The following is a 26,689-nucleotide window of genomic DNA, read 5'->3' on the forward strand; positions in this document are numbered from 1 at the left end:
ACGACTTTGTTGCACAGATGTACTTTGAATGCCTTCATGGCCAGGAAGATTGCCATCAGTTCCAGAAGGTTGATGTGCATCTTCTTTTGTTGTGTCGTCCATAGTCCCTGCACTGTGTAGTGGAGTACATGAGCTCCCCATCCCTGGAGAGACGCGTCCGCTGTCAGTACTATTTGCGGAACAGGCTCTTGGAACGGTCGGCCCTTGCAAAGGTTTTGTGGATTCCACCAATGCAGAGAGTTGTATGCCCGACCGCTCACCAACACTAGGTCTTTCAACTGTCCTTGAGCCTGATTCCACTGACGTGCTAGGCACTCCTGAAGTGGGCGCATATGTAACCTCGCGTGCGGGACTATGAAGATGCAGGAGGCCATCATGCCTATCAACTGCATAAACACTCGCGCTGGAAGCGAGTGATTGGGTTTGAACTTGGAGATCAGCAGTTGTATGCTGTTGATCCTCACTAAATTTGGCTGAGCTGTGGCCGCCAGAGTGTCTATAGTCGCACCTAGGTACTGTTGTACGTGTGCGGGCTGGAGATGGGACTTTGGGTAATTTAGTGAGAATCCCAGACTGTGAAGAAGGTGAATGGTGCGGGACATGTGGCTTGCACATTGCTGGGCTGACTTCGCTTGAACGAGCCAGTCGTCTAGGTAGGGGTAGACGTGTATATGCTGCCTCCGTAAATGTGCTGCCACCGTAGCTAGGCACTTCGTGAAAACCCTGGGCGCTGTTGTCACGCCGAAGGGAAGGACTTTGAACTGATAGTGCTGCCCCTGAACAGTGAACCTGAGGTATTTTTTGTGTGAGGGGTGGATGGGTATGTGAAAGTACGCATCATTGAGGTCCAGTGAGGCTAGGAAGTCTCCCTGCTTGAGAAGCGGAAGGACTTGCTGTAGGGTGAGCATATGAAAGTGCTCCGAAAGAATGTACTGGTTCAGGGGTCTCAGGTCTAATATAGGTCTGAGCGACCCGTCCTTTTTTGGAATTAATAAGTAGAGGGAGTACACTCCCGTACCCTGCTCGTGGACGGGTACGACCTCTATAGCGCCTTTTAGAAGCGTACTTTGCACTTCTTGCTGTAAGAGCGTTAAGTGCTCTGAGGACATAGGACGGCTTCTTGGTGGTATTGTGGGTGGAGTGGAGGTTAACTCCAGACAGTAACCGTATCTTACAATATCTTTGACCCACCTGTCCGTGGTGATGGAATTCCACGTGGACAGGAACCTTTGTAGCCTTCCCCCGACAGGTGTTATGTGGTCGGGAGGAAGGGAGAGGGCGTCACTGCTTGTTCTTGGGGGAGGACCTGGTGTTGCCGTAGCCACGTCCTCTGCCCTTTGTACTGGAGCCACGATATCCACCTCGGGTGTTTTTATCGTAGGTGGTCTGTGTATTGCCTTTGTTATATGTTTGTTGTGACCCCTGTCCTCTACCTGCTCCCTTGTTTCCGGTGCGACGAAAGGAGCCGCTCCGAAAGGACTGAGTTTGTAGGGCGCCCATGGACTTTGCAGTGTCCGTGTCCTTTTTTATCTTTTCGAGGGTGGTGTCAACCTCTGGCCCGAATAAATAGTCGGGGTTGACGGGCTGGTTCAGTATATTGTTTTGTACCTCAGGCTTGAATCCTGAGATCCGTAGCCAGGCATGTCGTCGCAGCATGACGCTTGTGTTTATGGCTCTGGCAGCCGTGTCTGCAGCATCTAGTGCACATTTGATGGAAGCGTTCGTGAGTAGCTGTCCTTCTCTGATGAGCATTTCTGCGCCTTCCTTGAACTGGTCAGGGAGATGTTGGAATATTTGCTCCAGTGTGTCATAATGCGCTCTATCATAGCGAGCAAGGAGCGCTTGAGTGTTGGCTATGCGCCATATGTTGGCAGCTTGGGCGGCAACTCGCTTGCCAGAGGTCTCTAGCACCTTGGACTCTTTGTCCGGGGGAGGAGCGTCACCTGTCGTTTGCGAGTGTGCCCTCTTGCGTGCATTCGCTACGACGATGGAGTCGAGTGGTAATTGTCCTCTGATGCAAGTAGGATCCCCAGGTGCTGATCTGTATTTTTTATCAATCCTGGGGTTTATCACTCGTGCCCTGGTGGGTTCCTTGAAAATGTCCTTAGCTGGTTTGAGGACCCCCTTCAGCATTGGCAGAGTTTTTACATGTCTTTCTGAGGATGCAAAAGTGTCCATTAGAAAGTCATCTTCGATGGTATCAGAGTGAAGCTGTACCCCATGGTTATTTGCAGCACGTTCAATAAGAGCGTTGAACGCCGCAGTATCCTCCGTGGGAGATGTTTTTGCCCCATAGAGTTGTGGGTCCTGTGTATCGAGAGGTGCACCGGGGTCTGCAGGGTCGCCCCAAGTTTGATCAGGGTCCTGCTGGTCATCAGGGTCTGTGTCTACATGGTAGGGTGCTTGGTCATCCATGTAGTCCTCCAATGCATCCGTGTCGGAGCGTGTGGGGGAGAACCTGTGTGGAGCCTGGTAGGAGGAACGGAACGGTTCATAAAGGAGAGGTTCCGATTCCACAGGCAGCTTCCTTTTTAGTGGGATCCTGAAAGGGTCCAATGGCGGTTCCGAAGTTATCCTTCGGTCGTGGAGAATCATCCTGCCAGTGTCGGCGTCGATGACACGTGCCGGAGACGTCTCGTCCGGTGGAACTGGAGTCTGGGTAACCCGTGTCCTGAGTTGGAACATCTTCGGGATTGTCGACGGAGGCAAGCCGAAGGTAATGTTGGCTGGCCCTGTAGAGGTTGCTGGAGCTCCGATCGGGCCGGAACCCGACGGGTCTTTGAGGGCCGCCGTGGTTTTGTTGCTTTGTGTCGCAGCAGGCCCCACCTGGGGCGTCTTTGAGGCTTTGTCACCGGGCAGGTTCGTAGAGCCGGGCGTGGATTTTTTCGGTGCCGGCGGGTCCTCGAGTCGAGGTGTGGAGATCACCGTTGACGTCCTCGATACGTGAGGCATCGGCGTCGTGGAGGGAGCGACGCGAGGCGAAGCAGGCGGTATTGCCCTCGGTGTCGTTGGCGTCGGTAGCCGAGTAGGTTTCTCGGTGCCGATGGCCTTTTTCCGTTTGTCGACTCCGATGTCGCCCGATTCCAGTTCGGCACCGAAGTCCCTCTTGGTGCGGTCGGTGCCGACGCGTTGCGCTGGCGTCGAAGGCCTCGATCCGACCAGCGCCACTTTCAGTTTCGGTTTCGTAAGAACCGGAGCAGCTTTCGGTTTCGGTTTTGTGGTAGGGAAACCAGCTGGCTTATGCAGCAATATCTGCCCCCGAACGTCCGAGGCCGGGCCCGAGGGCGGGGCCGAAGAACTACGGGATGGGTCTCGGGTAAGGCCCGAAGGCGATCCCTCGACCGGAGCCAAAGGCTGTGGCGCAGGTGTTTCTTCGGTTTGAACAGGTAGGCCTTGTTCATCATCGGAGCTACTCTCTTCGGCCCCTAAGGCCTCCTCGTCGTCTCCTGCCTCGGTGTCGTCTTCACCTCTGTGGAAGAGTGACTCGTCGCCCTCGTCCGATCCGGGGTCGTGTTCGGAAACGGGACTGGAGGGTATGACTTCTAATTCTTCGACGTCGGCCTCGTCGAAGATGTCTGTTGGGGCCGGTGCCGCGTGCCGCGCCTCGAGTCTCGCCGCTCTTCGGTTCCTTAGAGTCTTCTTGGAACGGAACCGGGCACAGGCCATGCATGTCGATTCGTCGTGGTCCGGCGAAAGGCATTTGTTGCACACCGGATGGACGTCGATGTGTGGGTACTTCGCATTGCATACCGGACACCTTTTGAATGGCGTCCTGGATTCCATCGTCGAAGTAGTCGATGGACAGGTAAATGCGAAAGAAAGTCGGTGCTGAAAGTTAGTAAACTAACAAAATGCTATCGAAACCCGATCGATAAACAGTACCGACGCGAACTAAAGGCCTTTTGGCCTCGACCAAATATTTTCCTAACTTGAGCTAAGATAGCACATCCGAACCCAATGGCGGAAAAAAACAATCTGAGGATGGAGAGGATGCCCATGCGCACTGTAGTCCAGGGGAGGAGTCACCTATCCAAGGATACTTCGAAGACTCTTCCAGGACAACAACGTGCAAACATCCGGACCCAACACTAGGCGGCGATCTATGCACAGATATGAATTCAGCAGCCCACATGCCTCAAACATTCTATTTTATATATATCTGTTGTGGTGTCCTTTCATTTGGTATTCAAGGGATTACAAATGGTATAACAGCTGGCTTCACATGCCATACAGAGTTTAGCCTAAGACTGCTCTTGTCCATGCTACCACTAGGATAGCTGGTCTATAAGGTTGACTTTACAACCAATCACCATAAGGGTTGTTTGGACTGATACAAGGTGTACACTAGAATTAGTGACATCATATATCAGGCCAACTTCTCACACCATTGACCTTAACAGGGAGACAATCCGACGAACCGGTAGCCTGCTGCCACGCAGCACCAACTTGCATATCTGTATGAGGGAACACTGTCTCTCCTCCGAAGGAAACACTTTTCCTACTTCGGAGTCTAGCATAGCACCTAAGTAATAAATTCTCTGAGTTGGTAGTGAAGTCGATTTGTCTAAATTTACATGCAGGCCCAGCCGGTGACAAAGTGCGAGACAGTTCAGGAAATTATTCCTCACACTGTATGGAGAGGGGCCTTTCAACAGCCAATCGTCTAAGTACGGGTACACGAAGATGCCTCTGCGTCGCAGTGCGGCTGCCACAACCGCCATGCACTTCGTGAACATCCGGGGGGCTGACTTCAATCCAAAAGGCAGAACCTTGAACTGGTAATGAGATTATCCTACTAGAAATCTCAGGTATTGTCTGTGATGCGGATTTATTGGAACGTGAAAATAACGCATCTTGCAGATACAGCGAACACATCCAATCCCCTTGTCTGAGATGTGGATATATTTGATGGAGAGTCAACATGCGAAACTTCTCCTTTCTGATGGATTGGTTGAGTGTCCGCAGGTCCAGAATGGGTCTGTACTCCGATTTTCGACCCTTCTTCTTTACCAAGAAGTATCATGAGTAAACTCCTCTCCGAGCTACTGGCACCCTCTCGATGGCTGACTTTCTGAGAAGGGTGGCCACTTCTTTTTGTAAGAGTTTCCGTTGGTGACACGATGATGGAACTGGTGGAATTGAGGGAGGACGGTGTCGAAAACGTAGAGAGTACCCATGCTGCAGCCTAACTAGCCCCCACCGATCCTTCGTGATAGCTCGCCACTCTTCGAGATGATTTGCGATACTTCGCCCCCACTGGAGTGGTGAATGGTGATGGGGGAAGTGGGCACTCATTGCTTTGACTGCGTCTTGGCGGAGTTGTTACCTTGGCGCTGATTTCCTCCTCCTCTGAAGGAACACCTGCCCCGATGCCGAGATCGTTGTTGACCCTGCTGATCCCATTTTTTTTGCCAATGAGGGGTTTGAAACCTCTGTTGGGAGGATCACCAGTTGTAAGGTCTGTATCGTTTGCGGAATTCGTTTCTTTTCTCGAGGCCCACTGCCTTCAGTGAGTCCAGCTCTGTTTTCATGCAGGACATCTCAGTGTGAGCCCCGAACGGAGAGGAACCAGAGATGGGAAGGTTCAGGATACGTGCCTACGCTTCTGGCTTGAGCGCTGTCAGTCTGAGCCAAGATGTTCTTCTGGCGCATATACCATGAGCATAAGCATGGGCCAAAAGGGTAGCTCCATCCGCCGCAGCGCTGATAACTTGGTTAAACACCAAGCTGCCCTCCTTCAAGATTTCCTCAAAATCATTGCGGTCCTCCTGCTGAAATTTCTCAGTAAATCTCTGCAGTGAGTCCCACAGCGATCTGTCATACCTGCCCAGGAGAGCTGATGCATTGGAGACCTTCAACATGGAGGCTGAAGTGCCACAAACCTTTCTACACCATAAATCCAGTGCTTTACTCTCCTTGTCTGGTGGTACAGTAGAGGAAGAGGCAACAGCGTGGGATTTCTTTGCCACAGCAATTATGACAGAATCTGGGGGAGGATCATCTCTAAGGAAGAGCGGGCCGTCCTCTGGAGAGCGGTACTTTTTAAAGATTCTTGCCTGGGCAGTCTTTACATTTGCTGGAGTGAGAAAGATGTCCATTACTGGCTCTATGAGGCCTGGTACTAATGGCAATAAAGGTCTGGATTCTTCTCGCCGGTGTAGAGTCTCAAAAATTACAGAGGACTTACTTTGACGAGTCGGCATAGGAATGCCTAGCTTCGCCGCTCCTCTACCCAGAATGTCCTTAAAGGTGTAGATATCATCCACCGGAGAGACCCTCGACGGTGGACTGTCTGTCAGAGTAGTTGAGTAGTCTCTGTGGGACATCTGAGTGGACAAAGTCCTCCTCCTGCTTCTAGATCTAGACCTCCTACTGCGCAAGCGCGCAGGTGTGCGACTGCGAGCTCTGTCTCTTGAGAGAGGACGTTCTCGATCAACAGCCTCCACCAGACGAGACAACGAAGCTCTGAAGAGGACTTGAATAATGCTGGACCCCTGCTGCTGAGGGTTTGGCCCAGTGATGCAACGGCCGGTACCACGGTGGTGATAGATGAATGGAAGGCAATCTGTGTCTCTCAGGAGACTTTGCAGGAGGAAGGGAGGTCTCCTGTTCTTGTGCAGACCTGGTTCGAGACTCTTGGTGTCCCCCTGACTCTGGACTGCAGGACGTCAAGTTCACCACTTCTGGAGACCTTGATGGTGATCCTTGAGAACTGGGTGAGCCAGTACTAGATGTCGGTGGTGGTGAAGAGTATAAGCTTACTGGAGGTGAGGCCTCTTTGGATGGATGCCTCAACCATGATCTGGAGCGCCTCTGCACCGATTGCCGCCTCAACGGAGACGTCTGTCTAGACGTTGACTTCCTCCTCTTGGAAGGGGGACTTAATCTCGCAGCCGAACGTGTTCGACGTCTAACGTCTGCCCGACGCCGACGGAGTGCCTTGCTTGGATGTCTGCCTTCCTCGTTCTGAAGACTGGTGTCTTGACATCGATGGACGGCTGACGACGGAGAACGCTGCCTCGACATCGAAGATTTTGGACCTGATCTCAACGGAGATTTCGGCCTAGACGTCAAAGATGGAGTATGATGCCTTGACGTCGACAATTCTTCACCTGGCTTCAACGGAGACTTCTGCCTCGACGTCGAAGGAAGTGTCCTGCGTTTTGACGACAGAGATCTTTGGAATGATCTCGTCGGATATCTGCCTCTCGACGACGATGATGGGGCGACGACAGAGGGATGTGTCTCGACGTCGAACGCTGCGGCGATGACGGAGTGATGTGCCTCGACGTCGATGATGCGATGACTGAGTGATGTGCCTCGACATTGATCGCCCACCCAGCGCCGACGGAGACTTGTCTCTCGACGTTGTATGCCGCCTGGTTGACGTAGACGGAGGACCTGTTACCTTTGTCGACGATGATGATTTCGTTGTCTATGTTAGATGATGCGCCTGCATCATTGAAGTCTTAGACGGGGATTTCTTTTTCGTCGGTAGCTTCGACGTCGATCCCGACGCCAATGGAGAACAGGGCGTGACTTTTCCTCTCGACGTCGACCGAGTTCTCTTCTTCTTCTGCCTCACAGAGATCTACCTCTTTCAGAGAGGCGATGACGACGATTACTCTCCCTTTCCTTTAAGGTTCTCCTCGATAGATTCTTATAATGATGGCAATTGTTAGAAGAGTGCGGCTCAGGGAGGCAGAGAACACACACAAGGTGTGTATCAGATCTGGCCTTCTTGTCACAGGCAGGGCAAGGGTCGAATAAAGAAGGCATTCTGAAGAAAAGAAACCTTTTCTGGAACTCAAAAAAGGTGTCTTTCACTCTAAGGCAAAAAAAGTCGAGTGAAGGTAGAAAAACGAGAAGTTTTTTAGATATTTTTTTACTAAAATCCAATAAAATGGGGCGTGGCTTGGGCAGCCAACATGGCGGACGTGTTCTAGGCCAGCTCCGTCCAGCCCGCCGTACATCCGCCGATAATCCTGGCATCCCGGTACTTTTGAAGCGGTCATCGATGTTGCTGAGGCGTGGTACCCGGTTTCCCTCCTGTTTGGTGAAGCTGGGGGGCAGGGAGCCGCGGTGGAGCTGCAGTCCCGCCTTAACCATGGAGAGGCCTCGTGGTCTGAATTAGACCCCCGGGAGTGGCAAGCTGTGTCCCTGCTGCAGGCTAAGGGCAGACTGGAGAGCCCGGTCTGGCCAACGAGCGCGCCCGGCGGCGGAGTGCAGATTGGTCCTGCGGTGGGGGGCTTGGCCTCCGCTTGAGCTGTAGAACACAGAGAGGGGATTGGAGTGTTTTCTTCCGGCCTGGGTCGGGCCGCGCCGGTAAGGAGGTACGTATGCGGAGGGAGAGGCGGCTGCTCCTGGGCCTTTGCGAGACCTGCGGCGCTGGAGGGAGGAGGCGGCCGGCGACTGGGCGGCTGGCCTACTGGTGGCAGTGTCCCATAACTCTGGTGAAGCGGGGGGCTTGGCGGCGCAGTCGGGCCGCGTGGGGACAGCCGGGGGCCTGGTGGGCTGCTTCGCTCCTGGCCCTGGGTCTCCCCCCTCCCACTGTATGCGGTACAGATAGGGATCTGTGGCTGGATCGGGCCGCGTGGGGACTGGTACCCTGGGGCCCTTCCCTTGGACGTGCTTGGGTCTGTGTACTGGTCTGGATTGAGCCGCAGGAGACAGGGTCGGGCTGCTGGGGGAGCCGGTCGCTGCCTGTGTAAAGAACATTAGGCGGTGTGAGGGGGGTGAGCTCCGTCCGTTGACCGATCGCTACGGGGGCGGGTGAGGTGGGGTCCGTTGTCACCCGCACCTGGAGTGTCCGGGGGTGGACTCGGGAGTCGACCAGGGCGAGATCGGCGGCTGGATCGGGCCGCAGGATCTACTCTCCTCTGGGGTTATACATCGTGCGGGTGGGGGGCGGGCCAGTCGTCGTAGCGCACGGCATCAACATGACCAGAGACAAGGGTAGCGGTGGCCCGGCCAGGCAGGGGCCTATAGATAAATTCACTGGTCCGGGGGCGGTGGCAGGAGCCTCTGGGAGCCAACCAGGAGCGGGGCCGGACAATGCGGCCCTGATGGCCGCCATTACCCAATTACAGAGACATGATGGATGCGAAAATGGGGGCAGTCGGAGCGGACGTTACGCTGCTGCGGCAAGATCTACGCAATGCGGTGTCCCGAATTACGTATTTCTGGGGTGAAAGATGACTCCTCTATACGGGGTTGACGGCGTCGGTGCGGGTAGCGGGTGCCACCTCCTCCACCTTTGCTATTCAGAGGGGAACGCGGCAGGGATGCCCCCTTTTGCCGTATCCATTTGCTCTCGCCATTGGGCCCCTGGCGGCCTGGGTGCGAGTAGACACCCAGGTACGCGGATTCGAATGGGCCACAGGTCTGTCTGATAGAATAGCGTTATATGCCGATGATGTTCTCTTTTTCCTGACAGCACTTGACAGGACAGGGCCACGGCTTCTGCAGATAATGCGGATCTTTGGAGAAACGTCTGGTTTATATATCAATCCCCGTAAATCCACACTGTGGGTGTTGGGAGGCCGGACGGGGGTGGGCTCGTGGGCGACCGAGGTCCAGGCGGCGGCAGGCGGCTTGAAATATCTGGGGGTGGTACTGTCAGATGTACCGGCAGTGGCCTGAGAGCGTAATTTGACACCGGTGTGGGATCGCGTTCGAGCGGACCTTAAGTCCTGGTCCTGCATGCCTCTGACACGGTTTTGTCGATCGGCAATCTTCAAGATGGTGGTGCTTTCTCGACTCCTCTATCAGCTGCAGAATCACCCGTACCCGATTCCGCCCAGATGGTTCCGGTTGGTGAACTCTCTATTGGGACAGTTTCTGTGGGGAGGGGGGGGGGGGGGGGGGGGGACGGTGCGAGTGGCCATACGAACATGTTTATCTACCTATACCTGCTGATCCTTAACGAGTGGTGGTATGGAGAGAATGGGAGACCCAGCGTACGCCCTGGAACGTTATCTCATGGGGAATCACATGCCACATACAATTTTATACACGGCGCGGTTGCGGAGTGCGCTGCCTCCAGCCACGCAGGCGGTGTTCATTGTTTGGAAGCAGGCGCTGCGGCGCATGGGCTGGTGGAACGTCCTAACCCGGGAGACTCCTTTGTGGGACAATTGGCAATTGCCCCAACTGGCGTCCCTTCCAGGGTTTCGGGGATGGGATGCCATAGGTATATCCACCCTGAGAGATGTCCTGAGGGGCACGACACTGAAATCATTTTGTGATCTCCAGGAGGAGTTCCATATGCCTCAGGCTCAATTTTATCGTTATCTACAGCTGCGCCATGCACTGTCCCCTAGTCTGCAGGGTCTGGAGTCCATACCTGAATTTAGCCCTGTGGCAGCGAAAGTTTTTATGGGGGACTTACTAGACAAAAAGATTTCGCGTATTTATTGGTCTCTGGTCATACACTGCTCCCCTACACTACAGAAATTCCGGGGGGGCTGGGAGGCAGACGTGGATAGGCTGGAGGAGGAGGATTGGACGGAGGCCCTGGCAGCCCCACGGGGGGGCGGCCATAGCAATACGCTTACGGCTAGTCCAATTCAAATACCTACATCGGGTTTATTTCACCAGGACACGATTGTGGCGGGCGGGGATGATCGCCTCCCCGGAGTGTCTTCGCTGTGGACGAGCAGAGGGTACATTTATACACACAGTTTGCCAATGCACATCTTTAAACCGTTTCTGGAAGGGAGTCTTCGCTTGTCTCTCAGAGGTTCTGGGTTGGGAGCTTATCCACACACCAAAGTTGGCGCTACTGCATGTTATGGAGGGGGTGGGGGGGGGGGAAATATCTATAAATGACACCTCCTACTCCTCGGCCTGACCTTGGCAAAACGAGATATTGCCAAGGCCTGGAAGGCGACGATGGCTCCCTCCGTGGCGGCCTGGAAAAACAGCCTAGACTTCTGCATGGGTCTGGAGCAGCCCATTTTTGTGGCCAGGGGGTGTCCACGCAAGCACTATAAAATATGGAAGAAATGGGCGGAGTATCGGGGCCTCTGGCTGGAACCTCCGGTAATGTAGGAACCTTTGATCTCGGATTAAGACCGGGGTTCAGCTTAGGGGGAGGGGAGAGTAGGAGCACAGGGGGTTAGGACCGGTGGATCGTTTCCTTGCTACCGCAGATGGGTGGGTATGGACCAGTGCGACCTTTTGGGGGGGGGGGGGGGGGGGGGAGTGGGCGGAGGGAGTTGGGCAATGTCGTCAAATGCTACTATGTTTTGTATTGTTGTTCATTGGGGGGGGGGGTGCAGGGCTCTGCGTAATATATGCAAATTGACAAATTAAATATGTTTTCAACAAAAGCTGAAACTCCAGGTTCCTGACTGAAGGAGCCAGAAAGAACAACTGACCTAACTGTCACCCCTGAGGCATGATGGGAAGCTGGGGGTCATGGCTGCCTTAAATGCACGGTGCCAGTTGTTCGTTGAAAATGCTTTCATTTTCTATGCTATTGGTTTACAATGCAGCCTGTAGGCTAACAATGTCTACTTTATTTCCAGTTTGCTATTTATGAGTACTTTGCAAATACAGTCTTTGTGTGTAATTACATTGTTTAGCCTCCTAGATGGGAACAGCATTGATATGAGAAAATATATATATATGTGATCAAGGCCCCACGAGGGCTGAAACGCGTAATGGCGGCATTGGTGTTGGGCACTAAATAAACGCTGGCACAAAAAGTACATTGGGTACGCTTCGTCTTTTGCCAAGGATTTTGGTTACCTGAAGGCGTTTTCTCTCTCTCTATATATATATATATATATATATATATATATATATATATATATATATATATATATACATACATATATATATATATCTATCTATATATGTTTTTCATATATAATTTTTACACATGGGCGGGAATATTCAGTGCTTATGACGATTGATGAGGATCCCCTGGAAGAGAACTAAGCATTTTATTGTGCAACCCATCTGTTGCACTTGCCAAGGTCTGTTGGTGGTCCTACCAGCCACTGACCTTCCTGCATCCTATCAACTGACGTGGGACAGCTTGTGGACGTTGCCTCTGCAACATCGCCTAGGTTCCACAGCTGCAAATTCAAACCCTTCGTACTAAGGTAAAGTACCTCCAACAATGACTGGCATTGTACGCCTGCTCCTCCACGACAGCTCCAAGTGGTGTGGACTCTGTCCCCTCTTTTTGCAGGTACTTCTCGTCTGGAATCCACATCTGCGTTCCACCGACCTGGTCCACGAGACACTGTAGCAGCTGGACATCCGTGGTTCCCCACTGACGACAACTAACGGTTCTGACACCACTTTGCACCTATGCACCCGGACTCAATGCTATAGGTATCCTGGTTGTCCCAGTATCCACACTTGGGGTGTCGTCCAACCTCCCTGGTTCCAACTGGTACCCTCGGGTCCTCTAGGAAGGGTCCTGAAACAGTAAAACTTCAATCGCGACTTCCCAACGTTATCCTATGGACACTGACCAGGGGTCTCACCTCTGCACAAGGATGCCTAACAATTCTAAGTTACTTACCTGTGGTGGTTCTGTGCTCCCTCTGGACCCTAGTCCCTTGTTTGTTAGTTTTGGTTTGATACTCACCTCGCATTTTGTTTTAGTGTATGTTTTGTTCACCCCCCTCCCCATCCCCCCCCCAATCCAATAGGGGCCCATGTGGTTTAAATGCTTTACTTTCCTGTTCTGAAGTATATTTTATTGTGTACTGATATCTCTGGGTAGGAGATATACCAAAGTAGTTTTAGTGTTTGTGATAAATACTTCTTTTTTTTTTTTTTTTAAATAGTATTTTGGGGGGCGCAGCTTGCCTGGGATCAAGATGGGCGCATAGTAAAGAAGCTCCAGTGAACCGGCACATAATCTGACATTATCCTACAGTTCCAGGTCATCTGCACGAGCTGTCCGCCTATCTAATCAAACCGCATTCTGGGCGCTGGTAAGAAAATACAGCCAAAAAATGTCTGGACTGAACTGGCACTCACAGAACCCAAGAGGTGGATCTAACCAACGAGTTCACGGAAGCAGCAGTCGCGGCTCCGGCACCAGTACAACGAAAGGTGGCGATAGCATGGGTGCCCCGCCACACAAAGCAGAATACAGCACGGATTGCATCGGAGCTGCAGCGGGGGGATGGAAACTCCACGGCCGAAATCGGAGGAGGGACTCGGCGAGGCACCCAGGGTGGAGAGATCAGGCCGTGGAGTGAGGCGCCGACCGCTAAAGAGACCCAGCTGCACTGAGGAGTGAAGACGAGGATGGCGCTGCGATCCCAAACACCTCAGAATGGCAAAGAGACAGGAATGAGGACAAGCGGAGAAAGGTGTTGCCGCACTGTCACAGGGACAAATCAAGGTACCTTCTATGCAGTGCACACTACCCACCTAGCAATCCGCCTAAGAAAAGTGGCAGTCGTCTGGCCATCCACCAAGAAAGACCAGAAAGAGTGCTAAACACAGAATTCAGCACACTGCGTAAGGAGGGAGGTGTAATCTGTAGGCGACACCTACACAATAAGGGTAGTGAAACAGGAAGTTTAACATCACTGGGAGCTGCGGAGACTGGAGATTACAAACAGATAGAGACACATTCCAAACATAATAAGGAGATTCTAACATTAAGACAAGCTGCCCCCACCTATCTGAAGTGAAACTAGAGGGGAGGCCCTGGTGGACCAAGGGACGGGCAGGGCACACAAAGCAGCAACCAGACCTTCTGCAGGACAAAACCGAGTGCCATCTGCAATCTGGGGGGTTAAAACGCACGTTAACTAGCATGAACTGGCACTAGCCACTTATCGCTGAAGAGACAAGACAACCACATAGCCTAAAGAAACGATAGCGGTGACACTTGCCGTAGACAGACAACCCGCTCCCAAGAGCCCCGATAATGGGTAAGGCAGATAAACTACAATGCAAGCTACAGTTTGAGTTGTGCAGGACTCCAAAGCACAGAGAAGCTGATATGAATGCAGCAGACTCTGGCTCGGAGGCGGCAGACCCCCAGTGGACACGGAGTTAAAACATATCTTAACTAACAAAAATAGATAGGAAGATAGACGCTCTTACATTTAGAATGGATAGAATGACTGAACGCCTAGCCAAACACACAGAGAGGCTGGACACTGTAGGAAAAGAAAAAAAAAAAAGTATCAGATGCTCGGATGTTCTAGAGGAGCTATCAACTTAGACTAAAAAGCTAGATATGTTTATCCATACCCTACAGCTAAAAACAGAGGATTTGGAAGCACGTTCACGGAGGAAAAATGTTTGCATTGTGGAAGTATCAGAGTCCACAAACCTAGAAAACATGAAAATATTTGTCAAAACTTCTCACGGCGCTTCTGGGGATAGATAGCTTCTGGGAGATATTTGTGGTGGAACGGCTCACCGGTCACGGACGCCAAGACCAGTGCCTGGTGCTAGTCGTGACCGATCATAGCCAGACTTTTGAACTACAGACACCGCGATGCTGATATACGCAAAGCACGAGAACTGAACGCACTCCGTTACAAGGGGTCCAAGATATCCCTATACCAAGATTTCATTCAAACAGTCCAAGTCTTAGTACCTGTCAAGAGGCAACTCTGAGACCTGCAGCTAGAGTACAGCTTGCTGTACCCAGCCAAACTCCGAGTGATGGCAGATGGGAAGGCCCACTATTTCACTGATCATTAACAGGTCCCACACTTCCTCAAACAACGAAAGAATACAGGCATGTGGCGAAGACATGCCTAGACCGATGACGAACACACCCATAGCACCAGAATGCTAGCAGGTGGGATGTATGGTACCTAACCAGAGTCACCCGGTTATCATTGAACTCAGGGCAGCGGGAAAAGAAGCCACATCCATCTACCGGTAAAACTGTTCAAGGCTTTACAGTGGAATGTGAAATAGCACAGACCAGACATTGAGAACAGATATACAATAAGCAGTATCTATTGTAAGAGGCAAGGTCAGATACATGTATCTGTAGCACCCCAACACACAGACAGTTACAAATTGCTGAGAGAAAGAGAACAAACGCATGAGGAAGGCAACATAAGCTACATTCTGACCTCTAAAGTCCCTGTAAGACAAGCCAGCTTAACGGGTAGACCGGCGGCAGGCAACATCCACCCCCATGTGTTTAGAACAATCAGTTGTCAAAGGGAGTTGTGGGTAAATGGGGGAATGCAAGGATGAGACGGGGAGGGACAGAGTACAGCCAAGCAGAGTTCTATTGCTATTCGTGTGGAAGGGATCTTGTTACTAAGTTTAAGGGGAAAATATGGATGGGGAGGGAAAGAGTTTAACGATGCAAAGTTTCATTGTGTATGGAGTGGGAGGGATTTTAAAAGGGAATGTCATCACAAACATACATCAAAAATTAGTAAATTGCACCACAAGGTCAGGCAAGATCACGAGACACAAACCTCACCTGTATTCAACGTAAATTAAGGCCAAATATAAGACAACATAAAAACAATGCACACATACGGTTCCTGACATGGAACATGAGAGGACTCCATGACCAAGGAAAGGTTTGCAATATAGTGGCATATCTTAAAAGGAATAATGTGCAAGTAGCCATTCTATAGGAGACGCATTTAGTGCACAATAGCAGTACACTCACCCAGCAGCAACTGCAAGGTCGTTTCTGCACAGCAGGGTTCTCATCGCATGCCCGTGGGGAAATATACATTAACCCAGGGGGTAGATGTGTGGCGGCTATCTGTCGTGTAGACAATGCGGAAGTGGGGCTAGTTGGAATATATGGCCCAAATTACGATGACACACAATTTTACCACACATTAGGAGCAAGACTACTACAATGGAGACATTTACCTCAAATCTGGGGTGGTGATTTCAATTGTATATTAAACCCAGAACTCGACGATCCAAAGGCCCTCCCATCTGCAGCCCGTGCCCATAGCGACACTGCGGACCTCCTAGACCTAGTTGACCTTTGGAGATATCGCAACCTAAGCAGACAGGGATTTAGGCACGACTCTGCTGCACATGTCACACTGGCTGGTATCTCAGGGCCTGGTGGCACGAGACCTTCACTGTCAAACGCTACTTTGTACATATTTTGATCACTCACCGGTGATGTTAGATATGGATATACACGGCCGGGAGGCTGCTGGTTTCATGCGTCGCTTTCCCCACTACTCTCTCCTAGACCCTGCGTTTAGAGCGACTTAGCCAAATCAATAGAATATTTATTTGAAGATAATGTGGGATCTGTAGATAATTTCGCCACAGTATGGGAGACATTCAAGGTATACATACGTGGGATCACTCTCTAAACATGCACGGTACTGAAATCAGTAAGGGGAAGGCTCTCCCTACTAGAGAAGGAGTAAACCAAATTAGAAAAGCGATATCAGCAAACGTGGAGAAAACTCATTGCTAGGAGACAAAAACTAGACTGACAGAGTACCATGATATAGCTAACAGTGAAAGAACACATATGGGCAAATATACCACATCTATAAAATATGGAGAGGGAGAGCACCCAGGGGCAACACTAGCCGCTCTGCTGAAACCAAAGAGAGGAATAGGGGGGGATTGAGGAAATCCTAAATGAAGAAGGGGCAATGCAGCAGGACAAGGACAGTATAGCAGACACTTTCCATAAATATTACATAGACTTATACCGGTCGCATACAAAAGTAGATACAGAAAGTGTAAACGACTACTTAGAACATATAAAAATGACGTGGCTAATCACAGACCAAGGAGAGCAATTTTTTTTTTTTGCCACTTGATGGCTCCATTGAAGTCGTTTGAGGTGAGAGTGGCAATAACGATTATGCAGCCGGGTAAGGCACCAGGAGCGGACGGACTAACTGTGGCCTTCTACAATCGATTGATCTAACTGATCATTGAGGGCCTGGCTTAAAATCATATAGAAAACATTGTTTGCTTAGCTGGCATTGGTAAATTAAAATGTTTGGAGGCACGCTCTAGAAGATCATGAAATCCACCAATATCTGCACGCAGGTAATCCGCAGCAGGAGGGATGGGAGATGGTGGCATAGGGGCTATGTAGTCATCCCATTAATCATGGGCATCTATGTCCGTCTGAATTAACCCTTCCTCTGTCTGTGCATCCTGAGTATCCTCCGTGATGACTATAGGAGGAGCATCTGCGTCCAGAAAACACCTGTAAAAGTCAATCATATGACGGGGATCAGATACCAGAGACACTGGAACGTTTATTGATGGATCCTTAAACTGAGGACGCTCCTCCTCCCCATCATCATAAGGGTAACGTTCATGAAACGAATCAGGCCTCTGCATGACCAACGTGTCTCTTTCCGCAAAAGAAAATTACCCTGCCAGGTAAGAAGATGGCATGGTGAGCAAAACAACTATGGATTTAGGCCCAGATCTCTGTACTGGGGTGAATGTATGACATTGTTCTGCATTCTGTCCATCAACTGCTGTTTTTGAAGGTAAGAAGATGGATCATTGTCCTCAATGTCCTCATTATCAGAATCTTGGCACTTGACCCTTAACTGCGATGGACTGTATGCAGGGCCAAACATACTTTCATGCTCTGACTCTTGGAAGTCAGAAAGGAAAGCAGGAGGTAAAAGGGATATCTTGGAGAAATCCTGAATCTGCATGGGCTGAAGGAGACTGATTTTTCTCTCCGTTGATGCTCCAGTTGAAGGTGCAACTGCAGACGCGATAGTCTGTGGCACCGTCAACAGTGCGGGGACGGCCTTGGTCTTCAGGGCCGTCGTTGCTGGACTCCTCAACGGTGAAATTCTCGTTGACGGTGAAGGTCATTACCATCCTCAAAGCTGCAGGTACCGCAGGTTTTTATGAAGAGAGTGGAATCTTGGACGACTATGCCTGCAACGGTCGAGAAGATTGGTCTCTGAGAGGAATCAGAGAAGTAGGCACAGGAGCCGAAGAAGGCTTTGAAGCCTCTTTCTCAGGCATTTAGTTTCAGATTTGTCCAGGGAATTAGATCTCTTAGAGTACCCAGGATGTGAGGAGGGACTGCCCTCCTTTCTTTTCCTTGAGGAAGAATGGGTCTTTTACTCCGGTTCAGACTCCGAGTCTGAAGCAGCCTTCCTCTTTTGTAGGTAGAGTAGCAGCCTACCCTCCCTGTCTTTGAGGGTTTTAGCTGAAAAAGTGAGACAATACTTGCATTTCCTGGGTTTGTGGTCAGGGTAGAGGCAATATAGGCACTGTTTGTGGGGGTTTACACTTCCCACAGGGCATAAACCTTTTTTAGGCTCTGGCATCTCAACAGTAAGGAAGGACAGAAGTATAAAGTCCAACAAAGACCTAGAGAGTAGCAAAAGCTAAGACTGGAGGTCAAAAGTTGAATAAGAAATACTGTAACTTATCAGAGTTCAAGGAGACTCCCTATCACACGACGTGTGGTAAGAATTCGGCGGTATGATGGCTCTGTGGGGAAGGAAACTCTGAGGTCTCTACTGTGATTGGCTGAAATCTAGATGTTATAAAATGAAACTGAAAAGTTACTTAAGTCATTTTTCTGTTCTACTGGGGTCTATGGTGATGTTTTATTACTCCTATTTCTCCTGTTACCGTGGGACTACTACCATGACGACAGGGAAGATTCAAGCTTGTGAATCTATAAAAGATACAACACTAGAGAACTTACTTTACCAAAATTCACTAATCTAAAGAGGTTGCAAGACGTGGTGGGGAAGATGCAGATACATTGGTATAATGAAGGATGTAATTAGCTGCAAAGATATTTTCAATGCAGTAGTGCATGTCTGTAAACCCCAATAAAATACCATATTTAACATGGACATTTTCTTCAACATGTAGAACTGCTTCACCGTTCAAAATGGAAGGATAACTAAATTGTCTTGTTGAAACCGGAGCTAAAGCGAAATATAATAGTCTTCTTTTATTTAGCATTATTAAGGTTTAAGTCACTCCAAGTTTCTTTTCAGTAAAAACTTTTTAAAGCACTTACTTTTCTGTTCTACTGTATTGCTGAGTTCCAAGAGTCTCCGAGCCATCACTTCTGATAGATGCTGCTGCAACACATGTCATTCCACGTCTTTTCTGGTGTTCAGCCATCAAGGCCTCAAGTTGCTTCCTTCTCTGGCGCAGTTCTTCTCTTAAAATCTGGTGTCTACGTATCTCAGCCCAAAGCTAAAAAAATAAATGCCTACTTTATTCTTACTCTCATTAGTAACAATTTGAAATGAAACTTGATGTAAAAAATAACGTAATTGTTTTTTGCTTAACGACCACAGTTTAAATCATGATTTGCTAGCAACCCAGTTTTAATTGCTCGAACACAGGTGAAAATTGAAAGCAATTGGCAGGCTCTTTATCATATGTGACATATGACTGCCTGCTGAGGATGACCAGAATAAGGTTGTATTCTCCAGAAAACTGATGGGACTCCCAAGCGAATGATGTTCTTAAATAACTTGAATGAAATGATCTCCATTAGTGGTACTGACATAGGGGCTGATTAAGACTATGGCGGTCCGATGGAGCGAATAGCCACGGTGGCGGTGCGGGCACTGCCGGTCTAACCGGCCTATTACAAGTTTCCCAGTCGCCCATCAAAGGACTACTGCAACCGCCAGGGATTCCAGATCCCCGGCAGTTGCACACCGGTCTGCGGCCCGCAATATGCTTGGTGGTTTTGCTGCGACACTGCAAAGCATATTATGAGTTTCCTCACTGCCACAGTTTGCATAGTGGTGAGCCCACCATGAAAAGTGTAGCGGTGAGGAAAACAAAGGGGGCCCCCACAGGGCCTCCTGCTGCCTCAGGGGATGCATGCAGGGGGCACATGGTGTGCACCCCTACATACATGTACCACCAGTTCCTGCAAGGCATGGACTTAACAGTCCATGTCGTGTGACGGTCCCACAGCGCTGCCTTTCTAAGGCCCACATATAAGCCTTAGAAAGGAATCGCCACGGGCCAGGTGCCGCAGGACTGCCAGACAAGGAGAAAACTCCTAATCTGGCAGGCGGTCTCGCAGTGGGGTGCTGACGTGGTGGCCTGATGCGAGACCCTTAGGATATAACTTCCTGTATTCTGATATGACATGGTGCATTTTCTGGGGATTTCGAGTCATTCAGAAGGCATTGGGCATTATCGCTAGGAGGTCATTTATATCCGTAAGGCACTAATGGTTTTAAAAACCACATGCCAGCAAATGTTTTGCTTGTTTTGGTAAAGATAAACAAAACATCCTGGTGAAAAATGATAAAAATGATAAGGAAGGAATATATACTTAACTGTAAACCTAATTTTCTTCCAGGGACAATCTTCACTATATCAATAAACACTGAATTGTCCTGCATCATCCCACAGCCCATTTCACAAATATATACATAAATTGTAAATATAACTTTAACTTTTCTTTTTTGTTGTTGAAGAAATTGTTCATTTTCTTCAACAAAATAAATTAAAATAGCCAATTAAAGGGTATATATTGACAAACTGTCAGCCATTTGCTTTACAAAATTAATCCGACTTTAATAGACAGTCACTAGAAATAGAAATAACATACTACAAAACTGCAATAAATCATTTTTTTCGGAACGGTAAGAGAAAAAGACAACTTATACTAATAGACCGAAGCATGAAGAAATTGGTGCAGCTAGTTTCTATCGGTTATGTTTCTATTAAAATTGGCTAATTTTTTTAAGTGATAGGTTGTAAATTATTGAAGGATATTACTAAAGAGTTCTAATAATAAAACATGCTAATGATGAACTAAGATATATAATTGATAAAAGACAACCAATACAGATGTCGTTAACTACTGGTGTTCCAGGAGCGCAATACTGGTGTCCAAATTGAATATCCAATGCATTTAGCTCTTAGGATCGCTTAGGCAAGTAGTCAAATTCAGTCAGTGTTTTACATTATGAAAAAGACAAATCCTACAATAACTGGCAAGTAGAATAAAAAATTCTAAGCAAAGAAAAAACTCCTGGCCCCACTTGCAACCAATAACATGTTTACTGCTTCTTTATGGTGGGTGCTACTTGTCTTGTCAATGTTGATTTCAATGGCCAATAAAGGAATGCTTCAGATCGACCTTGCTTACTGTAGGAAGGTGGCTCTGTATATGGTATACCACTAAGTGGTTATATCCTGAGATTCCCCCAGAAGCATACAGGGCTCAATGTTAACTCAAAGTGCTCTATTTGAGGTAGTGTGGTCGAGCAGCCTTAGGCCTAACACAGAGGAGTGTAAGACATTTGTGAAGCACACAGTAATTAATAAATGACACGACCCAAAAAGGAGATCCACACCAAATTTAGATAAACAAGCTGTCCCAGCCAGCTCCCCGCCTCCTGCGGGAGCCAGAGTTGCTTTTCCACAGGGGGAGCAGTTAACATGCTGCTCCCCCTGTGGAAAATCATTTTGCTTTCCTATTTGTAAGAGAGAGCAGGTTTCCTGCTCTCTTTTCCAAATAGCAAAGCAGTTTGCTATGACAGGGCGGGAGCCGCGAGGCTCCCGCCCTGTCATAGCAACTACAGAGTCCCAGGGGTGGGCACCCTGGGACACTGTAGGAGCCAGCCCTGGGGGGTGGCGGTCCCCAGGGCCACAACAAGGCTCCAGGAAGGGGGCAGAGTTCCCCCCCTCCCATATTTTACAAAGCCCCGGGGGGTGGTGGTCCCTGGGGCTCGGTCACGGACCCCCCATTTTGAATCTTTAGTGCCCCGGGGAGGGTATGTCATTATTTTTAAAAAGCCCCGGGGGTGGCGGTCCCCGGGGCCGCGGGGGGTGGGGGCTGTGTGCCCCCCCACAATGTTAATAAAGTCAAGCCCCGGGGGTGGTGGTCTCCGGGGCTCGGGGGGAAATTAGAGGCCCCCCACATTAAACTATTAAGCCCCGGGGGTGGCGGTCCCCGGGGCTGCGGGGGATCTGTGCCCCCCCGCATCTATTCATACTTTGACCCTGGAGGTGGTGTTCCCCGGGACAGTGTGGGGGGGATTGGGCCCCCCCCACACATACTTTATTTATAACATGCCCCCGGGATTTGGCCCCCCCAGGGGCGAATATTCATTGAAGCGCAGGAGTCCGTGCTTCGTTTTTTTGTGTTTTTTTTTGATCTGCAGGATCCGCACACCCAGCGCGGATTTTTTTCTTCTCTTTTCTTGTGCCTCGGTTCTACCGAGGAACAAGATGTCTGCCAACACTTCCTGGTTTGGAGTGTTGACAGCCAATTAGCATACAGCTCGTGCATGGCAGGGTGCGCTTAGGGTACGCGGACCCTCCGAGGCCATAGATATATATGTACTTTTAAATGTCATTTTCTCAGGAACTACTGAATGGATTTACACCATTTAAGCAAAAGGCACGAGTCTGAACTGAGGACTACCTCTTTGCCAAATTTGGTGTAATTCCGTTCAGCAGTTCGGGCTGTAGCTGTGGCTAAAAGGTCCTATGGGAAATTGTATGGGGAACACACGTTTTGGGACCCCCCTTTTTTCTCGGTCCTAACTACACAAATCATCCCGAGACTTTCAGGATAGGAGCGGACCGGAGCTGGCCAAAAGTTCTGAAAATTTCGCGAAGATTCGTCAATCGGTGCCAAAGTTATTGGGAATAGAATGTTGTGGATTTCCTATGGAAAATAGGACCTAACGATAACTACCTACTGGCAACTACCAGTAGGTAATACACAATATATATATATATATATATATATATATATATATATATATATATATATATTACCTACTGGTGGTCGCCAGTAGGTAGTTATAGTTAGGACCACGTTTCCATAGGAAATCCGCAACATTCTATTTTGAATAACTTTGGCGCCGGTTGACGAATCCTCGCGAATTTTTCAAAATAGGTGGGGCGCTACGCTCCGCTCCTACCCTGAAAGTCTCGGGGGGATTCGTCAAGCGGGGGCTGAGATAAAAGGGGGGTCCCAAAACGCGTTTTTCCCATGCATTTTTCCATAGGACCTTTAGACACAGCTACAGCCCGAACGGCTGAACAGAATTACTTGAAATTTGGCAGAGAGGTAGTCCTCAGGTCAAGGAAGTGCCTTTTGTAGGTTTGGTGTAAATCTGTTCAGTAGATTCTGAGAAAATAGCCTTTAAATCAATATATATATCTGAGCCAGCGTACGGTGCGCTTACGGTGCGCTTACCGTACGCGTACGGTGGCGTGCGCGAGCGCGATTCTGATTGGCCCTTAGATCTTAGTAAACATTCGAATCGGTCGAAACCAGGAAGCGGCGGCCGCCATTATCTCTCTCGCACTCTGACAGGGGGTTGAAAAACCAAGTGCAAAAACATGTAAAGGGGCTGTTTACACAGCTCCCAAGCACCTAGCCATGTCGAGGGAGTCCCCAACGATCCTCCAAGTGAAAAAAGGCAATTTTAATTTTTTCGAAAATTTCGCCGATTACGCTTACCGTACGCGTACGGTAAGAAATAATAAAATTTTTTAAAAAATATCCACAATCTCCCCACCCCGTGTGCAAAAGGTGCCCGAAGGACACCTTTTGTGCATGGCTTATTAGAGCTAAACAAAACATATATTTTACCTGTCACAACGATGCTCATCATATGTCCTCCATGTGCGCACGGTGCGCGAAGCGCATCGTGCGTTCATGGCCCATCTAGCGTAACGTGGGCACGCGGTGCGCGAAGCGAACTGCGTTAAGTGGGCGCGCACGCCACAAATGGCGTAAAGTAACTTAGCATTTAAAAAACCGTACAAATTCACTGAAAAAACCATAGGTTTCACACACGTTATAGTTAGGAATTAGCATTTAAAAAACCTTGCAAATTCACTGAAAAAACCATAGGTTTCACACATGTTATAGTTAGCTGGACATTTTACTGATAAAAAAACCAATGAAATTCCCCCGTTATAGTTACTGTAGGCAACTATAACTCACGCGACCGTAATCCTCTGCTGATGACATATGTGTCTTTATGAAAAGAAAATATTTGTAATATATGTATAGCTAAAATTTAATGGAAGAAGACATGGGCAAATAAGTGTCTAAATACAGTATTAGCATCAGCAGAGGATTGCGGTCGCGTGAGTTAATCCCACAGCATGACGCGTTTCGACCGGGTCTCCCCGGTCTTGATCACATGACGTGCTTGAGCAAATGACAATTAATAGTGACGAGAAACAAAGTAAAACACTACACCCCCCGCTATGATACAGCTAAATAACATACTATATTACATTTTTACTTGGCAAAATGTTATCGTAATTCTTTACATAATGATAACTGCCTTAATCTGAACAAGGAACAACTTATGCAGGTAGTTGTAGCCTAATGGCTAGCAACATTGATTAATCTGTACCATACATTCCATTAATGAAAAAAAGACCTAATTCAGTGCAGTTAATATATTAATATTACTAAAATCATATGAGAAGAGTGGGTGCAAATAACTAAAGTGCTAGTGCAAAAATGTTTAGAACGTCATTATTTAAAAATAGCTATTAAAAATGTCATAACTAAAAAACTAAGTGTCTAAACCAGGTTAAAGGCAAGCAAATTCTGATATATGATTCAAGACTTTAAAGTGCAAGTGCAAATATATAACTGAAATGCATAAGAGTGCAATTTGGACATTAGATCATTATTCAATGCTAATCACTTTGGGGTTGTAAACAAATAAAACATAACAGTGAGCTCAGTGATCAGATACACATTATTGAGACTCATGTAATATTGCAATACTCTGAGATACAGTATGGGGATAGTAATAATTATTAGGAGTATATAAATAGTTCAATAAGACCGATTAAAAACCGAGCAATATCCCAATAAAAACCATGTAAAAACCGGACAGGTAAAACAAGGTTTAAATAATTTAGTAAAACAAGGTCATAAAAATCGGATAGAAAACTAATATATATACACAAATTAATTAAAAACGTAATTGTAAAACAGATAGGCTTGTATTTAAAAAATACCAATTTCAATTCATTTAAGAGCATTCGAGGATGTAAACCGCAAAATCTGTCCTACATGTGAACATTCCCTTGATTTTAATGGGGATAGGCTCAAATGCATCAATATACTCTTGCTTATTGACCCCAAACTTACAAGCCCGACAAGAGCCCGTCTAAACGTTTATGAGGGCAGATCACGTCAAATTTGTGATAATGTAATGTCAGTCTTGACAATGCGCCGGTTGGTGTTTATTATTTCCTTATCTGCTTTTCCTGGTGACTGAAAGTTGTAATCAGTCTTATAGGGTCACTACTTGTGTGTAGGTTATTACAAACCTCAACATTGATGGGGATAGTGTTAGTATTGGTTATGGTTTCTGTCTTGTTAGCCTTCGCTAATGCGCTTTTTAGATATTTCTTCTTATAGCCCCCTTGCCAAGAATCTCTGTACTGCTTCATCCTGACACTCTTTAAGATCAGTCTAGACTGCAGATTATCTTAATTCTTAAAAATTCCCCATATGGGATACTTTTTAATAGGTGTTTGGGGTGGGAGCTGCTGGCGTGTAAGATTGAATTACCCGCCGTCACCTTTCTATGTAATTTGGTCTGTAAGGTGTTATTATTAACATAGATTTCCACATCGAGGAATTTAACTTTGTTTACAGATATGGGCTGTGAATTCTAATTTCAAATCATTATCATTGATGGTGTTAACAAAACTCTGGGCATCCTCCACTGAACCTTTCCAAATGACGGACATAATCAATAAAACGCCACCACTCTAGTACGTGTGTCAAACACCTGTTTGTGGGTGCGTCTGAGGACATGTTCCTCCCACCACCCCACATGCAAGCCAGCATGCCTAGGTGGGTGAGAAATATGCCCCCATAGCCAGCCCGCGCAGTTGATGAAACACTTCTTTGTTAAAAGTAAAATAATTGTTGAGCAAACAAAGTTCAATCATTTTGATTAGCATGGCATTGTGCTGGAAGAATTGTAAATTTCTGGTAGCTAAATAGAATTTGACCGCTTCCAACCCATCGGTGTGATTAATGCTCGTATAGAGGGAGCAGATGTCCATGACAATCCATGTCAATATATACATGTGTCCAAGGGCTAAGTGGCCCGAAACACGTCACACACGTTGCACATAACTTGAATAAATAAAAGAAAATCTGGCACCAGCTTAAGAAGTTGTCCGTACCTGTTTTTGTGCGTCCAGTGCACAAGGGAGTGTAACTTTACATATACACACATATATATATATATATACACACACATATATATATATATACACACACATATATATATACACATATATATATATACACACACATATATATATATACACACACATATATATATATACACACACATATATATATACACACACATATATATATACACACACATATATATATATACACACACATATATATATAAAGACAAAGTCCTGAACTCCCCAATGAAACAAAGGGAGCTGAAGGCAGGTAAGGACCTCTCCACCATGCACAATGCTGACGTCCAAAAAATAAAGACAGCAAACGATTCCAAGATTTCAATTCTGACGTTTAATTCATTTGTCAGACAAGTGTCCGCCTCAGACGCGTTTCGATCGCCTTCCACATATATATATATATACACATATATATATATTCACTGAAAAAACCATAGGTTTCATACATGTTATAGTTAGCTGTACATTTCACTCGTAAAAAACCAATGAAATTCCCCCGTTATAGTTAGTGCAGGCAACTATA

At 48.0% G+C, this 26,689-nt stretch overlaps 1 protein-coding gene across 5 annotated transcripts in view; it reads right to left on the reverse strand.

Moving 5' to 3' along the window:
* PCM1 (pericentriolar material 1) overlaps window positions 1-26,689 on the reverse strand; it is a 1,275,228-nt gene that overhangs the window by 924,302 nt on the left and 324,237 nt on the right. For all 5 annotated transcript variants that reach the window (XM_085641994.1, XM_085641996.1, XM_085641995.1 and 2 more), the window contains exon 17: window positions 18,980-19,161. In XM_085641994.1, coding sequence (XP_085498120.1) covers window positions 18,980-19,161 — 182 coding nt within the window. The remainder of the gene's footprint in view (window positions 1-18,979; window positions 19,162-26,689) is intronic.

The sequence above is a fragment of the Triturus cristatus genome, chromosome 2_2 (genome assembly GCF_964204655.1).
Source record: "Triturus cristatus chromosome 2_2, aTriCri1.1, whole genome shotgun sequence".
Classification (NCBI taxonomy): domain Eukaryota; kingdom Metazoa; phylum Chordata; class Amphibia; order Caudata; family Salamandridae; genus Triturus; species Triturus cristatus.